Genomic DNA, 18,867 nt, shown 5'->3' with positions numbered 1-18,867 from the left:
CTGCGGCCCTGACTCCCACACAGGAGGGAGTGAGAATCAACACCCTGACCTTACTCCCCTCCTGCAGGGCACCCCATTGTCCAAATCCTCCTGGAAGCCAGAGTGCATAGAAGCCCAGGTGACCCCGCCTCCCAGTCAACCTCCTAGGTCACGGAGCAGGGCAGAACAGAACTGAGAGGGTTCCTGGAGAACTGGGTCCCTGGAAGGAGAACAGTTCATCTTTCACTGCAACTCTCCTCCTGCTTCTACCCACACATCTACCCTTGGCCTCCCCATAGCAGTGCCATCAGGACAGCTCCTGGGTCCCGAGCTGCCAGGCCCGTGCCAGGCATCCCAGTCAGGGCTGCAGGAAAGCCAACAATTGCAAAATGGAGCCACCACCTGAAACCCCATTTTGCAGATGACCCAGCTGAGGCCTGAATGATTGCCCAGAGGAGGGATTCTTCAGCGGGATGCGGTGGCTCATTCCTGTAATCCCAACACTTTGGGAGGCCAAGGCGGGCAGACGGTTTAAGCTCAGGAGTTCGAAACCAGCCCTAGGCAACATAGCAAGACTCCGCCTCTACAAAAAATTTTAAAATTAGCTAGGTGTGGTGGTGCCCTGTAGTCCCAGCTACTTGGGAGGTTGATGTGGGAGGATCACTTGAGCCAAGGAGCTTGAGGCTACAGTGAGCTGTGTTCACTCCACTGCACTCCAGCCTGGGTGACAAAGCAAGGCCCTGTCTCAAAAAAAAAAAAAAAAAAAAAAAAGCCTTCCTAACCAATCCCTGCTTATATGTCTGCCACATGCCAGGCCCCATGCTAAGCATTCTCTCCATGTGAGCTACATGGATCTTCAATACAAACCGGGAAGAGGGAGATTCCTTAGTCTCATTTTCCAGATGAAGAAACTGAGGCCCAATGAGAAATGACTTGCTCTGAGTCCTCCAGAGAGCAAGTGGCAATGCATGGCCAGCAGACCCTCAGCACTGCCACCCTTGCTTCCCCACATGAATTGGCACAACTGACTCTTGGGCAATGTGAAGAAATGAAGAAATATTTCTCTCACCAGAAGCCTTGTACAGATGTCCCCCTCTGACTAGAACACCCTCCCCTTTCATCTGAAACCTTTCAGGGCTTATCCAGGAAGCCATCCCTGCACCCGTAGCCTGGATCAGGAGCCTGTTCAGGTCCCCAGGTACCCCTCTTTTTCCCATCGTGGCTGGGTCTCTGCCTCACTTGCCTCTGTCTTGGTCATTCTGGGCTGTCACTGGTGTGCCTCCCTCATGGACTTACGCGATCATTTTCAATAAGCTGGGTCTGGAGCTTAGAAAATTGTTTAGTTGCCAGGCGCAATGGCTCACGCCTGTAATCCCAGCACTTTGGGAGGTTGAGGCAGGTGGATCACTCGAGGTCAGGAGTTTGAGACCAGCCTAGCCAACATGGTGAAACCCCATCTCTACTAAAAATACAAAAATTAGCCAGGCGTGGTGGTGCGCACCTGTAGTCCCAGCTACTTGGGGGGCTGAGGCAGCAGAATCGCTTGAACCCAGGAGGTGGAGGCTGCAGTGAGTGGAGATCGTACCACTGCACTCCAGCCTGGGCAACAGAGTGAGAATCTGTCTCAAAAAAAACCCCAAAAAAACAAAAAAATAAAAACAGGCTGGGTGTGGTGGCTCACGCCTGTAATCCCAGCACTTTGGGAGGCTGAGCCAGGCAGATCACCTGCAGTTAGGAGACAACCAGCCTGGCCAACATGGTGAAACCCCATCTCTACAAAAAATACAAAAAATCAGCTGGGTGCAGTGGTGTGCCCCTGTAATCCCAGCTACTTGGAAGGCTGAGGCAGGAGACTCACTTGAACCCAGGAGGCGGAGGCTGCAGTGAGCCAAGATCACGCCATTGCACTCCAGCCTGGGCAACGAGCAAAACTCCGCCTCAAAAAAATTTTTTTTTAATTTAAAAAACAGAGCTTGGATTGCGTCTTAAGTCTTCTGACTAAGAATCAAGTGTAGAACAGAGCTTGGCCAGTGTGCTGAGGTAGGGTCCTGGGAGCCCCTGGCTGTGTCAAGAGACCCCCTTTGGGCCAGGTGCGGTGGCTCATGCCTGTAATCCCAGCACTTTGGGAGGCTGAGGCAGGTGGATCACTTGAGGTCAGGAGTTCAAGACTAGCCTGGCCAACATGGTGAAACTCTGTCTTTACCAAAAATACAAAAATTAGCCCGGTGTGACGGTGCATGCCTGTAGTCCCAGCTACTCAGGAGGCTGAGGCAGGAGAATCGTTTGAACCTGGGAGGGTTCCAGTGAGCCAAGATGGTGCCACTGCACTCCAGCCTGAGTGACAAGAGTGAAACTCCGTCTCAAAAACAAACAAAAAAAAGGAGACCCCCCCCCCTTTTACTTTCCAGACTGTGGGAGGGAGGGAGAGTGTTGTCCCAGGCAGTAACTAGGGGCTAGATTATTAACAAACTAGTATTTTAGTGCCTGCTACACCTGAACAGTGCTTCTGGCTGAATGTTAGCCCTGGGAATCTGAAGATCAGAGAGGTGGGGCATCCTGCATGAGGATGCACAGCCTGGATCCTCATTTTGCCCTGACTTATCCAGATCTGCTGTCCTCCCTGCACCCTACAGAGCAGGGCAATCACAGCAGGGGGCCCCTTCAGTGTCCTCAGACAACTGCTGTGATTTGAATAACCAGGCAGGCTGCTGGATGTCCCCTGGTGACTGATTTGCCTGGCAAACAGACCCTCAACCCCTGGGAGACAGTCCCCCTGGGGCCTTGTTTCTTCTTCCTATCCTCAAAAGCTCCCCAGGCCCATCTCCCCTTGCCTGGCCCTGCTTGGTGGTCCTAGTGCTTGTCCACCCCTGGAGGCTGGATGGTTCCCTCCAAAACCTGGGCGAAGATGGGCAGGTCCTCAGGTAGGGGTAATCCGAGCCAGCTTAGTCCACTCCCAGGGCCAGTCAGGAAATTTGCATGAAGAGAATGAGGTTCCTCAGAGGCTTCCCCTCCTTTCCCACCAGGGATAGTCATCCTGGGGCTGCGGTCTGACAGCAGGTGGAAGCAGCCCCTGTGTGTGGAGAGCCTTCCAGAGGGCATGCCCCGCGCCTTCCTGGTCAGGAGTCGGCGTCCACAGCCCCCCAACTGGGGCCACCTGCCTGACCAGCTCCGGGGAGATGCCTATATCCCAGGTGGGCCCCTCACCATGCCTGGAGGTAAGGGGCAGGAGAGACGCAAAGTGTCACCATCTGGCTTTTCTCCTCAGACTGCAGCAGCCTGGGGGGGCCACCGGCACAACAGTCATCCAGTGTCAGGGATCCGTGGACAGCGGTGAGTGTGTAACTGGCCAGCAAAGCCAGCTGTTTCGCTCCTGCCTGCTCTCAGCCTTAATGAAGCTGACAGCCCCTTGCTCCCCCGACCCATCTGCACATGCCCTCCAGCCTCAGGACCTGTCCACCCCTACTTCTCTCTGTTGGGAATGCCTTTCCTTTCCTAGTAGTGAGCTCTCTACTGTTAGGTGCCACCCCAGCCACCACGGCCGGAAGCCACAGGGATCTCTCTGTCCAGCCGGGCAGAACAAGATTCAGCCCCACATGTGGATGATCCGCTTTATGTCAGAACATGGGACAAGGCAACAGGAGTGCCATGGGAGATAAGGGTTATTTCAGCTGTGCATGCATTGGAGGAAGGAAAGCGCCAGCTGCAATGTAGTATGTTCATGAAAGCTAGGCACTGTTCTAGGCATGGGCCATTATATTCAGCGGGAATAAGACAAAAATCCACAATTTTATGGAGCTTATATTCTGGTTGGGGCTGCAGGTATAGACAATAAAATTAGCCTGTAATTCCAGCACTTTGGGAGGCCGAGGAGGGTGAATCACTTGAGGTCATGAGTTCGAGACCAGCCTGGCCAACATGTTGAAACCTTGTCTCTACTAAAATTACAAACATTAGCCAGACACGGTGGCACGTGCCTGTAATCCCAGCTATTTGGGAGGCTGAGGCAGGAAAATTGCTTGGACCCGGGAGGCAGCGGTTGCAGTGAGCTGAGATTGCGCCACTGCACTCCAGCCTGGATGACAGAGCGAGATTCTGTCTGAAAAAAAAAAAGAAAGAAAAGAAAAACCAGGCATGGTGGCACGTGCCTGTAATCCCAGCTCCTCAGGAGGCTGGAGCAGGAGAATCAGTTGAACCTAGGCGGCAGGGCAGAGGTTGCAGTGAGCCGAGACTGTGCCACTGCACTCCAGCCTGGGAAACAGACCTTGACTCCATCCCCAAAAATGAATAAACAAATAAAATTAGAAAAGTAGACCGGGCATAGTGGCTCATGCCTGTAATCCCAGCACTTTGCGAGGCCAAGGTGGATTGCTTGAGGTCAGGAATTCGAGACGAGCCTGGCCAACATGGTGAAACCCCATCTCTACAAAAAATACAAAAATTAACTGGGCATGTGGTGCATGCCTATAATCGTGTAATCGTGGGGAGGCTGAGGCACCAGAATCGCTTGAACCCAGGAGGCAGAGGTTGCAGTGAGCTGACATCATACCACTGCACTCCTGCCTGGGCGACAGAGCAAGACTCTTGTCTTAAAAAAAAAAAAAAAAGTGTATGTTACATCAGAAGATGGGACTTGGCATAGAGAAAGTAAGGGCCATGGGATAGTGAGGGAAGGCCCTGGAGAGTGACAGGCACACACACTAATCACCCTCTCCCACCTGCCTTCTTAATCCTTCATGGTGGCTCGGGGCACTCTGTAAATACTCATTTGCAGAGTAACAAAGGGTGGGTGGGGTCCAGCCAGAGGGGCTAATAACTCCTGCATCCCTCCAGCAGCCCAGACAAGGCAACCTGACCTCTGCTCCCAGGGGCCCAGGGACGTTGGGCTGCCCGCTCTGCCCTAAGGCCTTCCCTCTGCAGCGCATGCTGACAAGGCACCTCAAGTGCCACAGTCCCGTGCGCCGCCACCTGTGCCGCTGTTGTGGCAAGGGCTTTCACGACGCCTTCGATCTCAAGCGCCACATGAGGACTCACACTGGTGAGCAGTGGCAGGGACAGGGAAAAGTTGCTCGGCCCCAGGTGGGGATGGAAGGAAATGGAAAGAGGTGCTGGGCTGTGGAGTGTCCAGGGTTTGTGTATGTGGGGCATGGGGAATCAAGACATGATGTCTCTCGGACCCCAGTGGGTGGGTGTAAGGTGGCACCAAAATAGGGGCCTGTCAAGGAATGCAGAGTGCAGACGGATGCCGGTTATACGATTCAGGCTCCAGATCGAAAGGCAAGGGAAGGCCTCCCTCTCCATCCCCCAGGGGAGGGAGCATCCTGGTGAGAGAGGGTGGAGACACAGGTGTTTGGCCCATGTCTGCACTGGGTGAGGGTAGCAGATGGTGGGTCATGGGTGGAAGAGTCTGAAGAGCTTGGAATAGGGACCAGAAATGCTCAACACTGGAAAGCAGGGTGGCGGGCTTTAGTCCAGAGCCCATTGCCCTCTCTGTCCAGCCCTCCCCTCTGTGCCCATCTGTGCAGGGATCCGGCCCTTCCGCTGCAGTGCTTGCGGGAAAGCGTTTACGCAGCGCTGCTCCCTGGAAGCTCACCTTGCTAAGGTGCACGGACAGCCGGCCAGCTACGCTTACCGTGAGCGCCGCGAGAAGCTGCACGTGTGCGAGGACTGCGGCTTCACCAGCTCCCGGCCCGACACCTACGCACAGCACCGCGCCTTGCACCGCGCAGCCTGATACGGTGTGCCAGCGTCCTCCCCACGAGGCAAATAAACACAGCAAACTCACGCATGGAATCTGGTGTTTATTACACTCGGGGGAGAGGGGAGGTCACTCGGTCCAGCGGTGGCCGCAGTGTGGGGCCGTGCACACGTAGTACAGGCGCATGGCGTCCTAGCAGAAATGATGCATGGTTAGGAAGGGTTTGGACCCAGCAGCGCCTTACCCCAAAAGAACAGGCAAGAGAACTTCACCAATAGTTAAGGGCCCGGCACAGAGTTCCAAGAAGCGCAGGGTCACCCATATTGATATCCCCGCCCCCGGAAAGGAACAAACAAGCCCCAGATACTTAGGAAGCCTTCGTGCCACTTACCTCGGCCCGGGCACTGTGTGACTGGAAGAACACAGCCTCCTTGTGGCCGCATCTGAGGAGGTGGGGGCTCGGTCACTGGAGGCTTGACACCCTTCCCTCCTCCCTTCGCCCAGTGAGGAGATGAGCCTCACTTTACCTCCCCAGTACCAGCTGAGCGCTCACTTTTGGCACGGGTGGTCCTCGGTCCGCGGCAACGTGGGGTCCTGGGACACGTCGGCGATAATCTGGGTCAGTTCGCTGCAGGGACGCGGGGGTGCAAAATTACGCTCAGACCCAGCCTCCAGAGCCAACACCCCCGCCCCCAGCTCAGGGCCCGCCACTCACTCCACTTCGTGCGTGATCTTGTTGACATAGATGCAGCTGTTGTCGGCCTCCTGCTGGTAATCACAGTTCCGGCACTGCGAGAGGGCGAGTGTGGGGGAAAGGGGGTCACGGAAGGATTCCAGCTAAGATTGGGAGGAGAGGGCAGGGTGATCCCGGAGGGTATGACGACAGGACTGTCTTTGAGGATGGGCAGGACATGAGAGTCAGGATCACTTGAGGTGCAGCGGGGGGCGAACAAGGAGTCCGGTCACAGAGGCAGGGGGCAGGGTGGGGCCACGCTGGGAACAGGTGGACCCGCCGGGGAAGACCCCGGCGCTCACCGCGTAGAGCAGAATGCGGTTCTCCTTGTCTTCCTTGGGGTACAGCATGTTGTTACTGTGGGGAGGGGGAGGTGCCAGGGGTTAGTCCTGGAGCCATTCCTCGCCCGCCTTCTAACATCACCCGCTCCCTCCGCCTCACCATTCCTGGCAGAAGCGAATACCCACAAAGCCCGGCTCGTAGGTCCCGTCGGGCTCCATGGCGACGCGCAGCCCGCGCAGCCCTCTCAGCCTACTGCACTTACTCCGCCGCGCTACAGGTCGCGAGAGGGGCCAGGCCTAGGTGCTTCGCCAAAAGAGGGCGGAGCTGCGCACACGTGCTGGCTCCCCGCAGCCTTGGGCTCGGCTCTGTCCGCGGAAAGATTTCATGGCTTGCTTCAATCTTTTGATATCTTAGAGTAATTGCTTCCAATTTTTGGGCATCGCCGCCTCAGTTTACAGAATAGTATGGATGTGGTGCCAGAGCCAGGAAAACGATGCGCATCGTAAGCCGCAAAACAATGAGCGTCCAGAACAAGCCACGGCGCTTGGCTTGGCTGAAGGCCAGTGCGCATGCGCGAGTTTACCCTTCGCGGACTGAGCGAGCTCTTGCCAGTCCTACCTCCGGGCTTCAGTCTTCGCCGCCTGTTCTGGTCCTTTCCCGGGCCGCTATTGGAAGAACCGTGAACTATGGAAGGCCTCTCTGGATTGGCTGGGCTGGCCCAAGAGTAAGGAGAGCCTTCTTCCTGGCGGGGGAAGGGACGGCGGCGATTGGCGAATGCTCCTGGCAGGAGAGCGCGGATTGGTCAGACTCGGAGCAGGAGGCGGGGCTGATAGCCCAGCAGCAGCAGCAGCAGCGGCGGCGGCGGCGGCTGCGGAGCGGGTGTGAGGCGGCTGGACCGCGCTGCAGGCCTTGGCAGGGCGCGGCAAGATGGACGTGACGGGGGTGTCGGCACCCACGGTGACCGTTTTCATCAGCAGCTCCCTCAACACCTTCCGCTCCGAGAAGCGATACAGCCGCAGCCTCACCATCGCTGAGTTCAAGGTGTGGCCATGGGGGCGGGGTCCGGAGGGGCGGGGCGAAGAAATTGGGGGGTTCCCGGAAGGGGGAGGTGGGGAGGGGCCGGGGAGCGACTGGGCGGGTCCGGAGGTGATCCCAGGCTGCGGAGGCTGGGGACCCGGTCGCGGCGGGGCGGGTCCGGAGAGAACTCGAGAGTGCAGAGACGAGGGCCGGGTCCAGCGAAAAATCCGACGGTCCAGAGGGCGGGGGCAAGAGGCGAGGGGCCGGGTTGCGGCCCCGTGCGTCCTGACTGGGGGGTCTTTTGGAGGAACAGGGACGTAGCGATGGTCATTGATGCAAGGGGCGGGGCCCCTGGCCGCCTTCTCACCCTGCCTCCTCCTCGCAGTGTAAACTGGAGTTGCTGGTGGGCAGCCCTGCTTCCTGCATGGAACTGGAGCTGTATGGAGTTGACGACAAGTTCTACAGCAAGCTGGATCAAGAGGATGCGCTGCTGGGTTCCTACCCTGTAGATGATGGCTGCCGCATCCACGTGAGGACTCTCTACCTGGGACACTCCCCCGCCCCACCTTTCATTTGGTTATTCAACAGGCACTTGCTGGGCTTTGCCCTCAGTCATACCCAAGATAGGTCCTGCCTCCATGGAGCCTCCAGTGCAGCCTGACGAGAGACAGAACCCATCATTAGACAGGGACAGCCTAGAGTGGTCTGGGCTGGGATCAGGAAATCCCAGCGGACTGGGGCCACCCAGAAGAGGTGCGTCACTCCACCTGGGAGAATCAGAGAGGGCTTCCTGGAGGAAGGGATGTCTGAGCTGAGGGATGAGGAAAGGGTGACTTAAGAGAAAGAGGTGGAAAGGAAGGAGCAGGGTGTACAGAGGCCTAGAATGTGAGGTAGGTCACGGTGAGCGACCAGGCTGGACAGCTTGGGAGAAGCCAGAACATAGAGGATCTCTTTGTGCATCCACTCAGCACGTCCTTTCTGTCTTTTTTTGAGACAGAGTCTCACTTTGTTGTCCAATCTGGAGTGGAGTGCAGTGGCACTATCTGGGCTCACTGCAACCTTCACCTCCTGGGTTCAAGTGATCCTTGTGCCCCAGCCTCCCGAGTAGCTGGGATTACAGGCGCCCACCCAGCTGATTTTTGTATTTTTAGTAGAGACGAGTTTTCGCCACGTTGGCCAGGCTGGTCTGGAACTCCTGACCTCAAGTGATCAGCTCACCTTGGCCTACCAAAATGCTGGAATTACAGGCGTGAGCCACCAAGCCCAGCCCCTTTCTGTCCTTATTCCCTCCCCACCTCACTCAGTCTGTAGCAGCCACATTGCTCCTTGCACAGCCCAGGTGAGCTCGGCCTCTGGATCCTGGGCCTGAATGGTTCTTTTGTCATATGCCTGCGTGCCTCACCTTTCCTCCCTGTCTTAATTTAAAGGGTCAGCATTCTAGTGAAGCCTTCACCGGCCTCAGTGTTAACGTTTACCTCATTCCTTTCCCCTTCTTTGCTTTATTGTAGATTTTTGTGTTTACCAGTAATTCTCCTCTGACACACTCTGGATTTCTCTCATCTGGTTTATTTACTCTTTGCCTCCCTGGATTCGAGTGCCCTGAGGGCAGAAATTTTGATCACTATAATTCACTGCTGTGTCCCCAGTACTTGGAATAGTGCCTGGGACAGGGCGAATAGTCCGTGAATCGTTTTTTGTTTTGTTTTGTTTTGTTCGAGACAGAGTTTTGCCCTTGTTCCCCAGGCCGGAATGCAGTGGTATGATCTCAGCTCACTGCAACCTCTGTCTCCTGGGTTCAAGCTATTCTCCTGCCTCAGCCTCCCAAGTAGCTGGGATTACAGGTGTGCACCACCACGCCTGGCTAATTTTGTAATTTTGTATTTTAAGTAGAGATGGGTTTTCACCATGTTGGTCAGGCTGGTCTTGAACTCCTGACCTCAAGTGATCTGCCCACCTCAGCCTCGCAAAGTGCTGGGATTACAGGTGTGAGCAACCGCGCCAGCCCTGTGAATCATTGTTGAATGATGAATTGAATCCATAAAGTAAGACTGCAAGGATAATGTAATTATCCCCATTTTGCAGAAGAGAAAACTTAGCTTCAGGGTGGAGTTTATTTATTTATTTATTTTTTGAGACGGAGTCTTGCTCTGTCTCCCAGGCTGGCATGCAGTGGCGTGATCTCGGCTCACTGCAACTTCCGCCTCCCCGGTTCAAGCGATTCTCCTGCCTCAGCCTCCTGAGTAGCTGGGATTACAGATGCCTGCCACTATGCCAGGGTAATTTTTGTATTTTTAGTAGAGATGGGGTTTCACCATGTTAGTCAGACTGGTATCAAACTCCTGACCTCAGGTAATCTGCCCACCTCGGCCTCCCAAAGCTCTGGGATTACAGGCATGAGCCACCGCACCCGGCCCAGAATCTACTTTCTTAAGGATGAACTGTCAGTAGCATTTTGGCCCCAGTCTGCATGACTCTAGAGAGAACTGCTTCTTTTTTCTCTGGTTGATTAACTGTTCATTGCCCATCTGTGTTGTGCCAGGGGTTTCATTATGACTGCATCTGAGAAGTTCTGGTGTGTGAGGCAGATGTTGGCTAAATGATCAGAGGACTGAATATGAAGGGTCAGGGGAGACAAGGGCTGTGTAGGAGATCATGAAGCTGGGAGACCCTATCCTGGGGTACCTGATGCATCAGTGAGGTCTGGGAGGACATCCTGGAGATAGTGCTACTGGAGCAGAGACAAGAAGAATAAAAAGAATTGGTCGGGCTTGGTGGTTGACGCTTGTAATCGCAGCGCCTTGGGGAGGCTGAGGTGGGCAGATCACTTAAGGTCAGGAGTTCGAGACGGTGAAAACCCATCTCTACTAAAAATACAGAAATTAGCTGGGCGTGGTGGCAGATGCCTGTAATCCTAGCTACTCAGGAGGCTGAGGCAGGAAGATCACTTGAACCCAGGAGCTGGAAGTTGCAGTGAGCCGAGATCACACCACTGCACTCCAGTTTGGATGATAGAGCGAGATCCTATCTTTAAAAAAAAAGTTAACTAAAGATGGGGAAGGGGTGCCTTAGGAGTGGGGCACAGCCCAGCAAACACTTCAAGGTGGGAAGGAGCACGGTGGGGATTAAGACAGGCCACTTCTGTGGCCAAACAGCGTGGAAGCTGGGGAGGACCCTGACCTGGCTCGCGTGTTCACAGGCCCCCTCTGGCTGTGTGTAGGGAACAGATGGTGGAGGACAGGAAGAGTAGGGAGACCAGGAGGGGGCTGCTGTGAGAGTCCAGATGAGGGGACGAGGCCTGGAGCTGTGGGTCAGGCCTCTGCTGGGTGCACAGGACTGAGCCTTTGGGCCACCCTGGGCAGCTGAAGCTGAGGGGTACGGGTGTTCATAGGCACCTCATAGGCAGTGGCATCTTTGAGCAGGTTTCATACTGGGTGGTTCAGGTACACACAGACCTCCCAGGCCACTCAAGGAAGGTGTTCCAGAGTGGAGCCACTGGGGAATTTTTACGTTTTCTAAAATTCTTTTTCTCTTTATAAATATCACCCATATTCATTGTTTAAAATAACAGAACTTCACAAATTTGTGAAAATTCTCAACATAGCAGAAATTCTCAGTGATGCTTGATCCAGAGATAAAGGCCATTCCTATTTTGCCATGTTAGCCCAGTGGCTTAGGCCAGACACCTCAGGGTGTTCCTTGGGCCTGCTGTCTCCCTCACCCCCACATCCACTCTCTCATCAAATCCTCTCTGCTCCACCTACGAAAACTTCCCTGACCCTGGTCCAGCCTCCATCCTTCCCCCAACCTCGCCATCCTGGCAGCTTCCTCCTTGGCCTCCCCACTCCCCATCTCAGCCAGAGGGAGCCTGGTACCACCTGAGTCAGGCCAGGGCCCTCCTAGCTCAGAGCCCTGCCCTAGCGGCACTTTGCTCCAGATAAAAACCAAAGTCTAGGCCAGGTGCGGTGGCTCATGCCTATAATCCCACCCAGCACATTGGGAGGCTGAGGCGGGAAGATCACTTGAGGTCAGGAGTTCTAGACCAGCCTGACCAGCATGGCGAAACCTCATGTCTACTTAAAAATACAAAAATTAGCTGTGCGTGGTGGTGCATGCCTGTAGTTTCAGCTGCCCGGGAGGCTGAGGCAGGAGAATCACTTGAACTTAGCGGGAGGCAGAGGTTTCAGTGAGCTGAGATCATACCACCACACTCCAGCCTGGGCGACAGAGCAAGACTCCGTCAAAAAACAAAAGGAAACCCAAAGTATCCGGCAGTCCCTTGTGTCTTCCACTCTCCCTCTGGCTCGCTCCACCCCACCCATGCCACCCACTCCAGAGCATGAAGGACATTTCTACCTCTGGCCGTCTGCACCTGCCGTTCTTGCTCATCCTTCCGGCCTTGGCTCAAACATCCCCTCTTGGGAAGCCTGCCCTCCCATGCTCCTTAAGCCTCTTCCCTGTCGTATTTTTCTCCATAGCCATCCTCCGGTGTTTCACAGGTACCTGTTCCTTTGTTTGTGGTTGGCCTTCTCCCTGCACAATGAGCACAGCCTGAGGGCAGAGTGTGTCTGTGTTTACACTGAGTTCCCAGCATGAGGCCCAGCTGGGCCCCTGGGAGCTCAGAAACCAATGAATGAATGAATACTGGGAGCAGAACAGGAAGAGATGCTCTAGGGCCTGAGGTTGGTGCCAGCTTAGGAGAGTCCCAGAGGCTCAGGGAGGAGACGCGCCGTGCACAGGGCTGTGGGCAAGGCCTGAGCTCTGCCAGTTGGACTCTGTGACTTTGGGGCCCTTGGTGATGTTGATGCCAGCAAGCGGGGAACTTCTGGGGACAGAGGCAGCCTCTGGGAGCTTGGATGGGGCTGAGGAAGGGGAGGTGGCCAGTGTACATTGCTACTTCTCCCTTCCGCCGGGCTCAGGAGAGGAGAGAAGGCTGCAGTACAGACGAGGGAGGGAGATGCGTTTTTCCCAGGTGGGAGACACTGAAGTCCCTGCACCCAGCACCCAGGCCTCCCTGGCCAGACCCTGATCCCCACGGAGCCCCTCCCCTCACACAGGTCATTGACCACAGCGGCGCCCGCCTTGGTGAGTATGAGGACGTGTCCCGGGTGGAGAAGTACACGATCTCACAAGAAGCCTACGACCAGAGGCAAGGTACGGGCAGGTGGGCGTCGAGGGGCGCGTGGGGGCCAGAGGGAGTATGTGCAGGTGTGAGGGCGGGCAGGGTAGACAGGGCCCCTGCAGGGAGGCCAGTGGTGTAGGAAGGGGGGGCCGAGAGCTTGGGAGGATATAGGGGTGAGGCTGGGAGTAGGGACAGACGGGTGCCTGGGGTGGGAATGAGGGCCGCGAGGCGTCGGGGTGTGGGCAGTCAGACGTGGTGGGGGGAGGGCTGGGAAAGTGGAGGGAGTTGAGGGGTAGGTGTGGGGGCTGGGTGTTGTCAGGGTCAGATGGGGGCATGGGGCGGTCGGACGGGGTGTGGAGGGCAGGACAGGTGGAATGCGAATGGCCAGGGTGGCGGTCAGTGAGGGCACCTGGGACGGATCAGAGTGTGGGGGAGACCGGGGGCCTCAGGCCCGGAGGAAGGCAGATGATGAAGGCAGATGTGTGCTGAAGGGGTGAGAGACCATGGGTCCGAGACCACGGGTCCTGTGGTGAGGGGTGCAGGCGGCACCCCTTCCATTTCTGATTGTGGCGGGGGGGGTGCCCTAGGAGTCCTGGGAGAGGCTAAGGCTGTGGTGGGATACCTGGGGCTTGGGTGACAGCCCTTTGTCACCTGGAAGAGAGAGTTCCTCCGTGAATGTGGGCTCCTTGTGGGTGGAGCGTCATCCTGTTAGGCCCGGCTGATACCCCAACTGACCCCAGCCCCCTCTGCCCACAGACACGGTCCGCTCTTTCCTGAAGCGCAGCAAGCTCGGCCGGTACAACGAGGAGGAGCGGGCTCAGCAGGAAGCCGAGGCCGCCCAGCGCCTGGCGGAGGAGAAGGCCCAGGCCAGCTCCATCCCCGTGGGCAGCCGCTGTGAGGTGCGGGCGGCGGGACAATCCCCTCGCCGAGGCACCGTCATGTATGTAGGTGCGTGGCCCGCAGGCCCCGGGGTCCCGGGCTCCAGGGCTCCAAGGCCGGGAGGAAACGTTGTGGACGCAGTGAAGCCTCGGAGACCACGCTCTGCCTTGGGGCGCGGGGTGGGGGGACTCAAAAGAATCTCAGTCCCTGGAGGTGGCGGAACCATCGGCCAACACTGAGAGCCGAGAGTGTTTGTGGAGGGAAGTGGGAGGCACAGGCGGAGTGATCTGTCCAGCGAGAGAGGAAGCAGAAGCCAGAGTCACGCGGCCTGTGCGCTTCGAAGCGTGGAGCACAGTGCCAGTCGCAGTGGGGAAACGGGCGGTGTGACCAGGGCAGGAGTGAGGGGAACACAGGGGGCTGTGTGAGCCCAGAGGAAGCACCTGGAGGCTGGGAGCATCTGAAGGAAAGGAGGCAGCAGCCAGGTGAAAAGGGAGGAAGAGTTCTCGCCAGAAGGAGTAGCGGGTGCAGGTGAGCAGAGCGCAGGAGGTCCACCTGGGGAAAGGGAGCGGGAGGAGAGGTGAGAAGTGTAGTCAGAGGCATGGGCAGGGCGGCGTCACAGTGGAGAGCAGTGTGGATTTTTTTAAAAAGAACAGGCTAGGCATGATGGCTCACGCCTGTAATCTCAGCACTTTGGGAGAATAAGGTGGGAGGTTTGCTTGAGCCCGGGAGTTGGAGGTTACAGTGAGCTATGATTATGTCATTGCACCCCAGCCTGGGCAGCAGAGAAAGACCCAGTCTCAAAAAAAAGGCTGGGTGCAGTGGCTCACACCTGTAATCCCAGCACTTTGGGAGGCTGAGACAGGAGGATCACTTGAACCCAGGAATTTGAGACCAGCCTGGGCAACATAATGAGACCCTGTCTCTACAAAAAAAAAAAAAAAAATCCCACAAAACTTTAGTCAGTTGTGAGCACCTATAGGTGCCCTAGCTACTTGGGAGACTGAGGTGGGAGGATGGCTTGAGCCCGGGAGTTGAGGCTGCAGTGAGCTATGATCGCACCACTGCACTGCAGCCTGGGTGACAGAGGGAGACCCTGTCTCAAAAAAAAAAAAAAAGATTCAGGGGGTACGTGTGTGTTGTTACATGGGTGTGTTGCCTGCTAGTGGGTGGGGACCAGGCTTCTAGTGTACCCATGACCCAAATTGTGAACATCGTACCCAGTAGATAATTTTTCAACCCTCACCACCCTCCTGCTTCTGGCGTCCCCACTGTCTGGTATTTCTGTCTTTATGCCTGTGTGTACCCATCCCCCAGTCGTCTGCAGCCACTAATTTACATTCTGTCGCTAATTTGCCGATTCTGGATGTTGCATAGGAATAGGATCATGCAATCTGTGGCCTTTTGTGACTGGCAGCTTCCACTGAGCAGAGTGCTTTCAAGTTTCATCCATGGCATGCCTGTGTCAGTGCCACACTGTTGCCAAATAGTCCTGCATTGAGCGCATAGACTACATTGTATCCAGTCACCAGTTAGTGGACGTTAGGGTCATTTCCACTTTTTGGCTATTATGAATAATGCTACTATGAACCTTCTTCTTCTTCTTCTTCTTCTTCTTCTTCTTTTTTCTAATTTGAGACAGCATCTGGCTATTGACCAGGCTGGAATGCAGTGGCGCAATCTCGGCCACTTCAGCCTTAACCTCTTGGGCTCAAGCCATCCTCCCACTTCGGCCTCCTGAGTAGCTGGGACTACAGGTACTCATCACCACCCCCAGCTAAAGTTTTGCGGTTTTTTTTGTAGAGGTGGGGTTTCGCCATGTGGCCCAGGCTGGTCTCAAACTCCTCCCACTCAAGTGATCGTCCTGCTTCAGCCTCCCAAAGTGCTGGGATTACAGGCCTGAGCTACCGTGCTCGGCTTGAACATTCTTTTATAAATTTCTTTCTGGCCTGGCGCGGTGGCTCATGCCTGTAATTCCAGCACTTTGGGAGGCCGAGGTGGGCAGATGACCTGAGGTCAGGAGTTTTGAGACCAGCCTGGCCAACATGGTGAAACCCCATCTCTACTAAAAATACAAAAATTAACTGGGCGTGGTGGCGGATGCCTGTGATCCCAGCTACCCGGAAGGCTGAGGCAGGAGAATCGCTTGAGCCTGGGAGGCGGAGGTAGGGAGCCAAGATCACGCCACTGCACTCCAGCCTGGGTGACCATGCAAGACTCCATCTCAAAAAATAAAAAATAAGTTTTTATGGGGACATTTGTTTTCATTTCTCTGTGCCTAGGAATGGAATCCCTGGGCCACATGGTAACACTGTGCTTGACGTTTTGAGGACCTGCCACAATGCTTCCCACAGCAGCTGCAGCATTTTTCATTGCCGCCAGCAGTGCACAAGGATCCCATTTTGTCCTCGTCGTCACCAGCACTTTAGTCTGTCTTTTGCTTACAGTCATCCACTGGTGTGAAGTGGAACATCATTATGGTTTTGATTTGCACTTCTTTGGCGGCTAATGATGTTGAGCATCTTTTCGTGGCCATTTGTGTATCTTCTTTGGAGAAATGTCTATTCAGATCCTTTGCCTTTTGTTTTTTGTTTTTTGACACACAGTCTCACTCTGTCACCCAGGCTGGAGTGCAGTGGTGCTCTCAGCTCATTGCAACCTCTGCCTCCCGGGTTCAAGTAATTCTCATGCCTCAGCCTCCCGAGTAGCTGGGATTATAGGCGAGCGCTACCACACCTGGCTAATTTCTGTATTTTTAGTAGAGACAGGGTTTTGCCATGTTGGCCAGGCTGGTCTCAGACTCCTGGCCTCAAGTGATCCACCTGAGCTGGTGGATCTCCCAAAGTGCTAGGATTACAAACATGAGCCACCGCGCCCAGCAGTATGTCGGGTTTTTTATTTTTCTTTTGAGACATAGTCTCGCTTTTTGCCCAGGCTGGAATACAGTGGCATGATCTCAGCTCCCTCGTTGCAACCTCCACCTCCCGGGTTCAAACGGTTCTCCTGCCTCAGCCTCCCGAGTAGCTGGGGCTACAGGCGCCCGCCACCACACCCAGCTAATTTTTTGTATTTTTAGTAGAGACGGGGTTTCACCATGTTAGCCAGGATGGTCTCGATCTCCTGACCTCGTGATCCACCCTCCTCGGCCTCCTAAAGTGCTGGGATTACAGGCGTGAGCCACCGCGCCCGGCCAGTATGTCATCTTTTGAGAAGTGTGTGTTCATGTCCTTTGGCCCTGATCATGGCTCACTGCAGCCTCAACTTCCTGCTGCCCACTTTGGAATGGGATTTCTTTTTTTTTGCAGGGTGGGTGTTGAGTTCTTTGAGTTCGTTGTATATTCCTCTGCCCAGTTTTTCACTGGGATGCTGTCTTTTGTCACTGAGTTGTGTATTAGTTTGGTAACAAAGTACCACTCAGTGACTTAAAGTTATTTCTCACAGTAATGGAGGCTGGAAATTCAAGATCAAGCTGTCAGCAGGTTGGATTTATTCTGAAGCCTCTCTCTCTGGCAAGGCAGCAGTGCCATCCCCCTTAGGTTTTTACAAAGCCCTCACTGGCTGGTGTCTTCACCCAGTGAATGGGGGACAGAGGTGGGAGCAGGGACACCAGTGAAGTGGCTACCATATTAGTCCGGGCGGGAGATGGAGGTGGTCCTAGTGGTAGCAGTAGAGGTAGCAAGAAATGGCTTTCACCAAGACAGGCTTCTACTCAATGGGCAGGCATGGATCCAGGGTGATCCTGAAATTTCATGGGGATTTCTTCTATGTCCAGAAGCTTCACAGGGATTTCTCTTCTGTTGGCAGGTCTCACAGATTTCAAGCCTGGCTACTGGATTGGTGTCCGCTATGATGAGCCACTGGGGAAAAATGATGGCAGGTAACAAGAATTCCCACTCAGGTGTCTGTGTGTGCGTTTGTGTGTAAGTCCATGCGTGCTGCTTGCTGAGCTGCCCATGCCAGCATCTGGAGTGGAGCCATGTGAGGGTCCTCTGACCACACCCACCCCCATCCTGTCCTGCAGTGTGAATGGGAAACGCTACTTCGAATGCCAGGCCAAGTATGGCGCCTTTGTCAAGCCAGCAGTCGTGACGGTGGGGGACTTCCCGGAGGAGGACTACGGGTTGGATGAGATATGACACCTAAGGAATTCCCCTGCTTCAGCTCCTAACTCAGCCACTGACTGCCCCTCCTGTGTGTGCCCATGGCCCTTTTCTCCTGACTCCATTTTAATTTTATTCATTTTTTCGTTTGCCATTGATTTTTGAGACTCATGCATTAAATTCACTAGAAACCCAGAAAGTATTTAGAGGACTTGATAATTTGGGGACCCACTGGGTAAATAGTGGCCCTTCTGTATCAGGGGCCAGCCTCTGTCTCCTTATATCTTGTTCCCCCATCTTCTCATCATTCCCGCCTCATCTGCTGTAGCCACCAGGAAGAAGGGGAAGGGAAGGGAGGGGATATTCTTTGCCTTTAAAAATGATGTACAGCCTGCCAGGCACGGTGGCTCACGCCTGTAATCCCAGCACTTTGGGAGGCCGAGGCGGGTGGATCACGAGGTCAGGAGATCGAGACCATCCTGGCTAACACGGTGAAACCCTGTCTCTACTAAAAATACAAAAAAATTAGCCAGGCATGGTGGTGGGCTCCTGTAGTCCCAGCTGCTGGGGAGGCTGAGGCAGGAGAATGACGAGAACCCGGGAGGCGGATCTTGCAGTGAGCTGAGATCACACCACTGACTCCAGCCTGGGCGACAGAGCGAGACTCTGTCTCAAAAAAAAAAAAAAAAAAAAAAAAACGATGTACAACTCTGGCTAGGTGCGGTGGTTCACGCCTGTAATCCCAGCACTTTGGGAGGCCGAGCTGGCAGGTCGCTTAAGCCCAGGAGTTTGAGATCAGCCTGGACAACATGACAAAACTTCATCTCTACAAAAATACAAAAAATGAGTCAGGTATGGTGTGACGCATGCCTGTAGCCCCAGCTACTTGGGAGGCTGAGGTGGGAGAATCACTGAAGCCCAGAAGGTCGAGGCTACAGTGAGCTATGGCACCACTGCATTCCAGCCTGGATAACAGAGCAAGACCCTGTCTCAAAACCAAAAAAAGAGGCCGAGCACAGTGGCCCACGCCTGTAATCCCAGCATTTTAGGAGGCCGAGGCGGGAGA

The 18,867-nt window shown here is 55.0% G+C and overlaps 3 protein-coding genes across 5 annotated transcripts; 2 read left to right on the top strand and 1 right to left on the bottom strand.

Annotated features, from left to right (window-relative positions):
- Positions 1-3,075: 3,075 nt before the first annotated feature.
- On the top strand, positions 3,076-5,775 carry OVOL3 (ovo like zinc finger 3). Its single transcript, XM_012500070.2, has 4 exons — positions 3,076-3,170; positions 3,245-3,309; positions 4,810-5,014; positions 5,502-5,775. Exons 1-4 carry the CDS (start codon positions 3,077-3,079, stop codon positions 5,708-5,710), a joined length of 573 nt encoding a protein of 190 aa, XP_012355524.1. The 5' UTR covers position 3,076; the 3' UTR covers positions 5,711-5,775.
- On the bottom strand, positions 5,758-7,394 carry POLR2I (RNA polymerase II subunit I). Of its 2 annotated transcripts, none has more exons than XM_003280074.4 (6): positions 6,849-7,390; positions 6,710-6,764; positions 6,390-6,463; positions 6,228-6,302; positions 6,066-6,117; positions 5,758-5,866 (listed from the first exon to the last, which is right to left on the bottom strand). In XM_003280074.4, the coding sequence occupies exons 1-6, from the start codon at positions 6,905-6,907 to the stop codon at positions 5,804-5,806; spliced, it is 378 nt and encodes a 125-aa protein (XP_003280122.1). In that variant the 5' UTR covers positions 6,908-7,390; the 3' UTR covers positions 5,758-5,803. The 2 variants fall into 2 exon arrangements, with proteins under 2 accessions (XP_003280122.1, XP_030675943.1); XM_030820083.1 differs by having other exon boundaries at positions 5,760-5,866; positions 7,308-7,394.
- TBCB (tubulin folding cofactor B) lies at positions 7,037-18,000 on the top strand. Of its 2 annotated transcripts, none has more exons than XR_004031953.1 (6): positions 7,037-7,730; positions 8,092-8,235; positions 12,761-12,857; positions 13,582-14,232; positions 17,506-17,578; positions 17,723-17,996. XR_004031953.1 is itself a non-coding variant. In XM_030820081.1 (6 exons), exons 1-6 carry the CDS (start codon positions 7,617-7,619, stop codon positions 17,835-17,837), a joined length of 735 nt encoding a protein of 244 aa, XP_030675941.1. In that variant the 5' UTR covers positions 7,343-7,616; the 3' UTR covers positions 17,838-18,000. The 2 variants fall into 2 exon arrangements, 1 of the variants encoding a protein (XP_030675941.1); XM_030820081.1 differs by having other exon boundaries at positions 7,343-7,730; positions 13,582-13,773; positions 17,723-18,000.
- The last annotated feature ends 867 nt before the right edge of the window (positions 18,001-18,867 follow it).

The sequence above is a fragment of the Nomascus leucogenys genome, chromosome 10, assembly GCF_006542625.1.
Source record: "Nomascus leucogenys isolate Asia chromosome 10, Asia_NLE_v1, whole genome shotgun sequence".
Taxonomy (NCBI): domain Eukaryota; kingdom Metazoa; phylum Chordata; class Mammalia; order Primates; family Hylobatidae; genus Nomascus; species Nomascus leucogenys.
The sequence above is the reverse complement of the archived record's forward strand: the minus strand, read 5'-3'. Positions and strand labels throughout refer to the sequence as shown.

What these genes read in the sequence shown, in the direction of transcription:
- TBCB (XM_030820081.1), top strand. Translation starts at nt 7,617, where the DNA reads ATGGACGTGACGGGGGTGTCGGCACCCACGGTGACCGTTTTCATCAGC. An exon ending in AGGCACCGTCATGTATGTAG is followed by an intron (nt 13,774 to 17,505) that starts GTGCGTGGCCCG and finishes TTCTGTTGGCAG; the next exon opens with GTCTCACAGATTTCAAGCCT. An exon ending in CTGGGGAAAAATGATGGCAG is followed by an intron (nt 17,579 to 17,722) that starts GTAACAAGAATT and finishes CCTGTCCTGCAG; the next exon opens with TGTGAATGGGAAACGCTACT.
- POLR2I (XM_003280074.4), bottom strand. Translation starts at nt 6,907, where the DNA reads ATGGAGCCCGACGGGACCTACGAGCCGGGCTTTGTGGGTATTCGCTTC. An exon ending in ACCGCATTCTGCTCTACGCG is followed by an intron (nt 6,464 to 6,709) that starts GTGAGCGCCGGG and finishes GCCCTCTCGCAG; the next exon opens with TGCCGGAACTGTGATTACCA. An exon ending in AAGATCACGCACGAAGTGGA is followed by an intron (nt 6,303 to 6,389) that starts GTGAGTGGCGGG and finishes GCGTCCCTGCAG; the next exon opens with CGAACTGACCCAGATTATCG.
- OVOL3 (XM_012500070.2), top strand. Translation starts at nt 3,077, where the DNA reads ATGCCCCGCGCCTTCCTGGTCAGGAGTCGGCGTCCACAGCCCCCCAAC. An exon ending in GGGAGATGCCTATATCCCAG is followed by an intron (nt 3,171 to 3,244) that starts GTGGGCCCCTCA and finishes TTTTCTCCTCAG; the next exon opens with ACTGCAGCAGCCTGGGGGGG. An exon ending in CCACATGAGGACTCACACTG is followed by an intron (nt 5,015 to 5,501) that starts GTGAGCAGTGGC and finishes CCATCTGTGCAG; the next exon opens with GGATCCGGCCCTTCCGCTGC.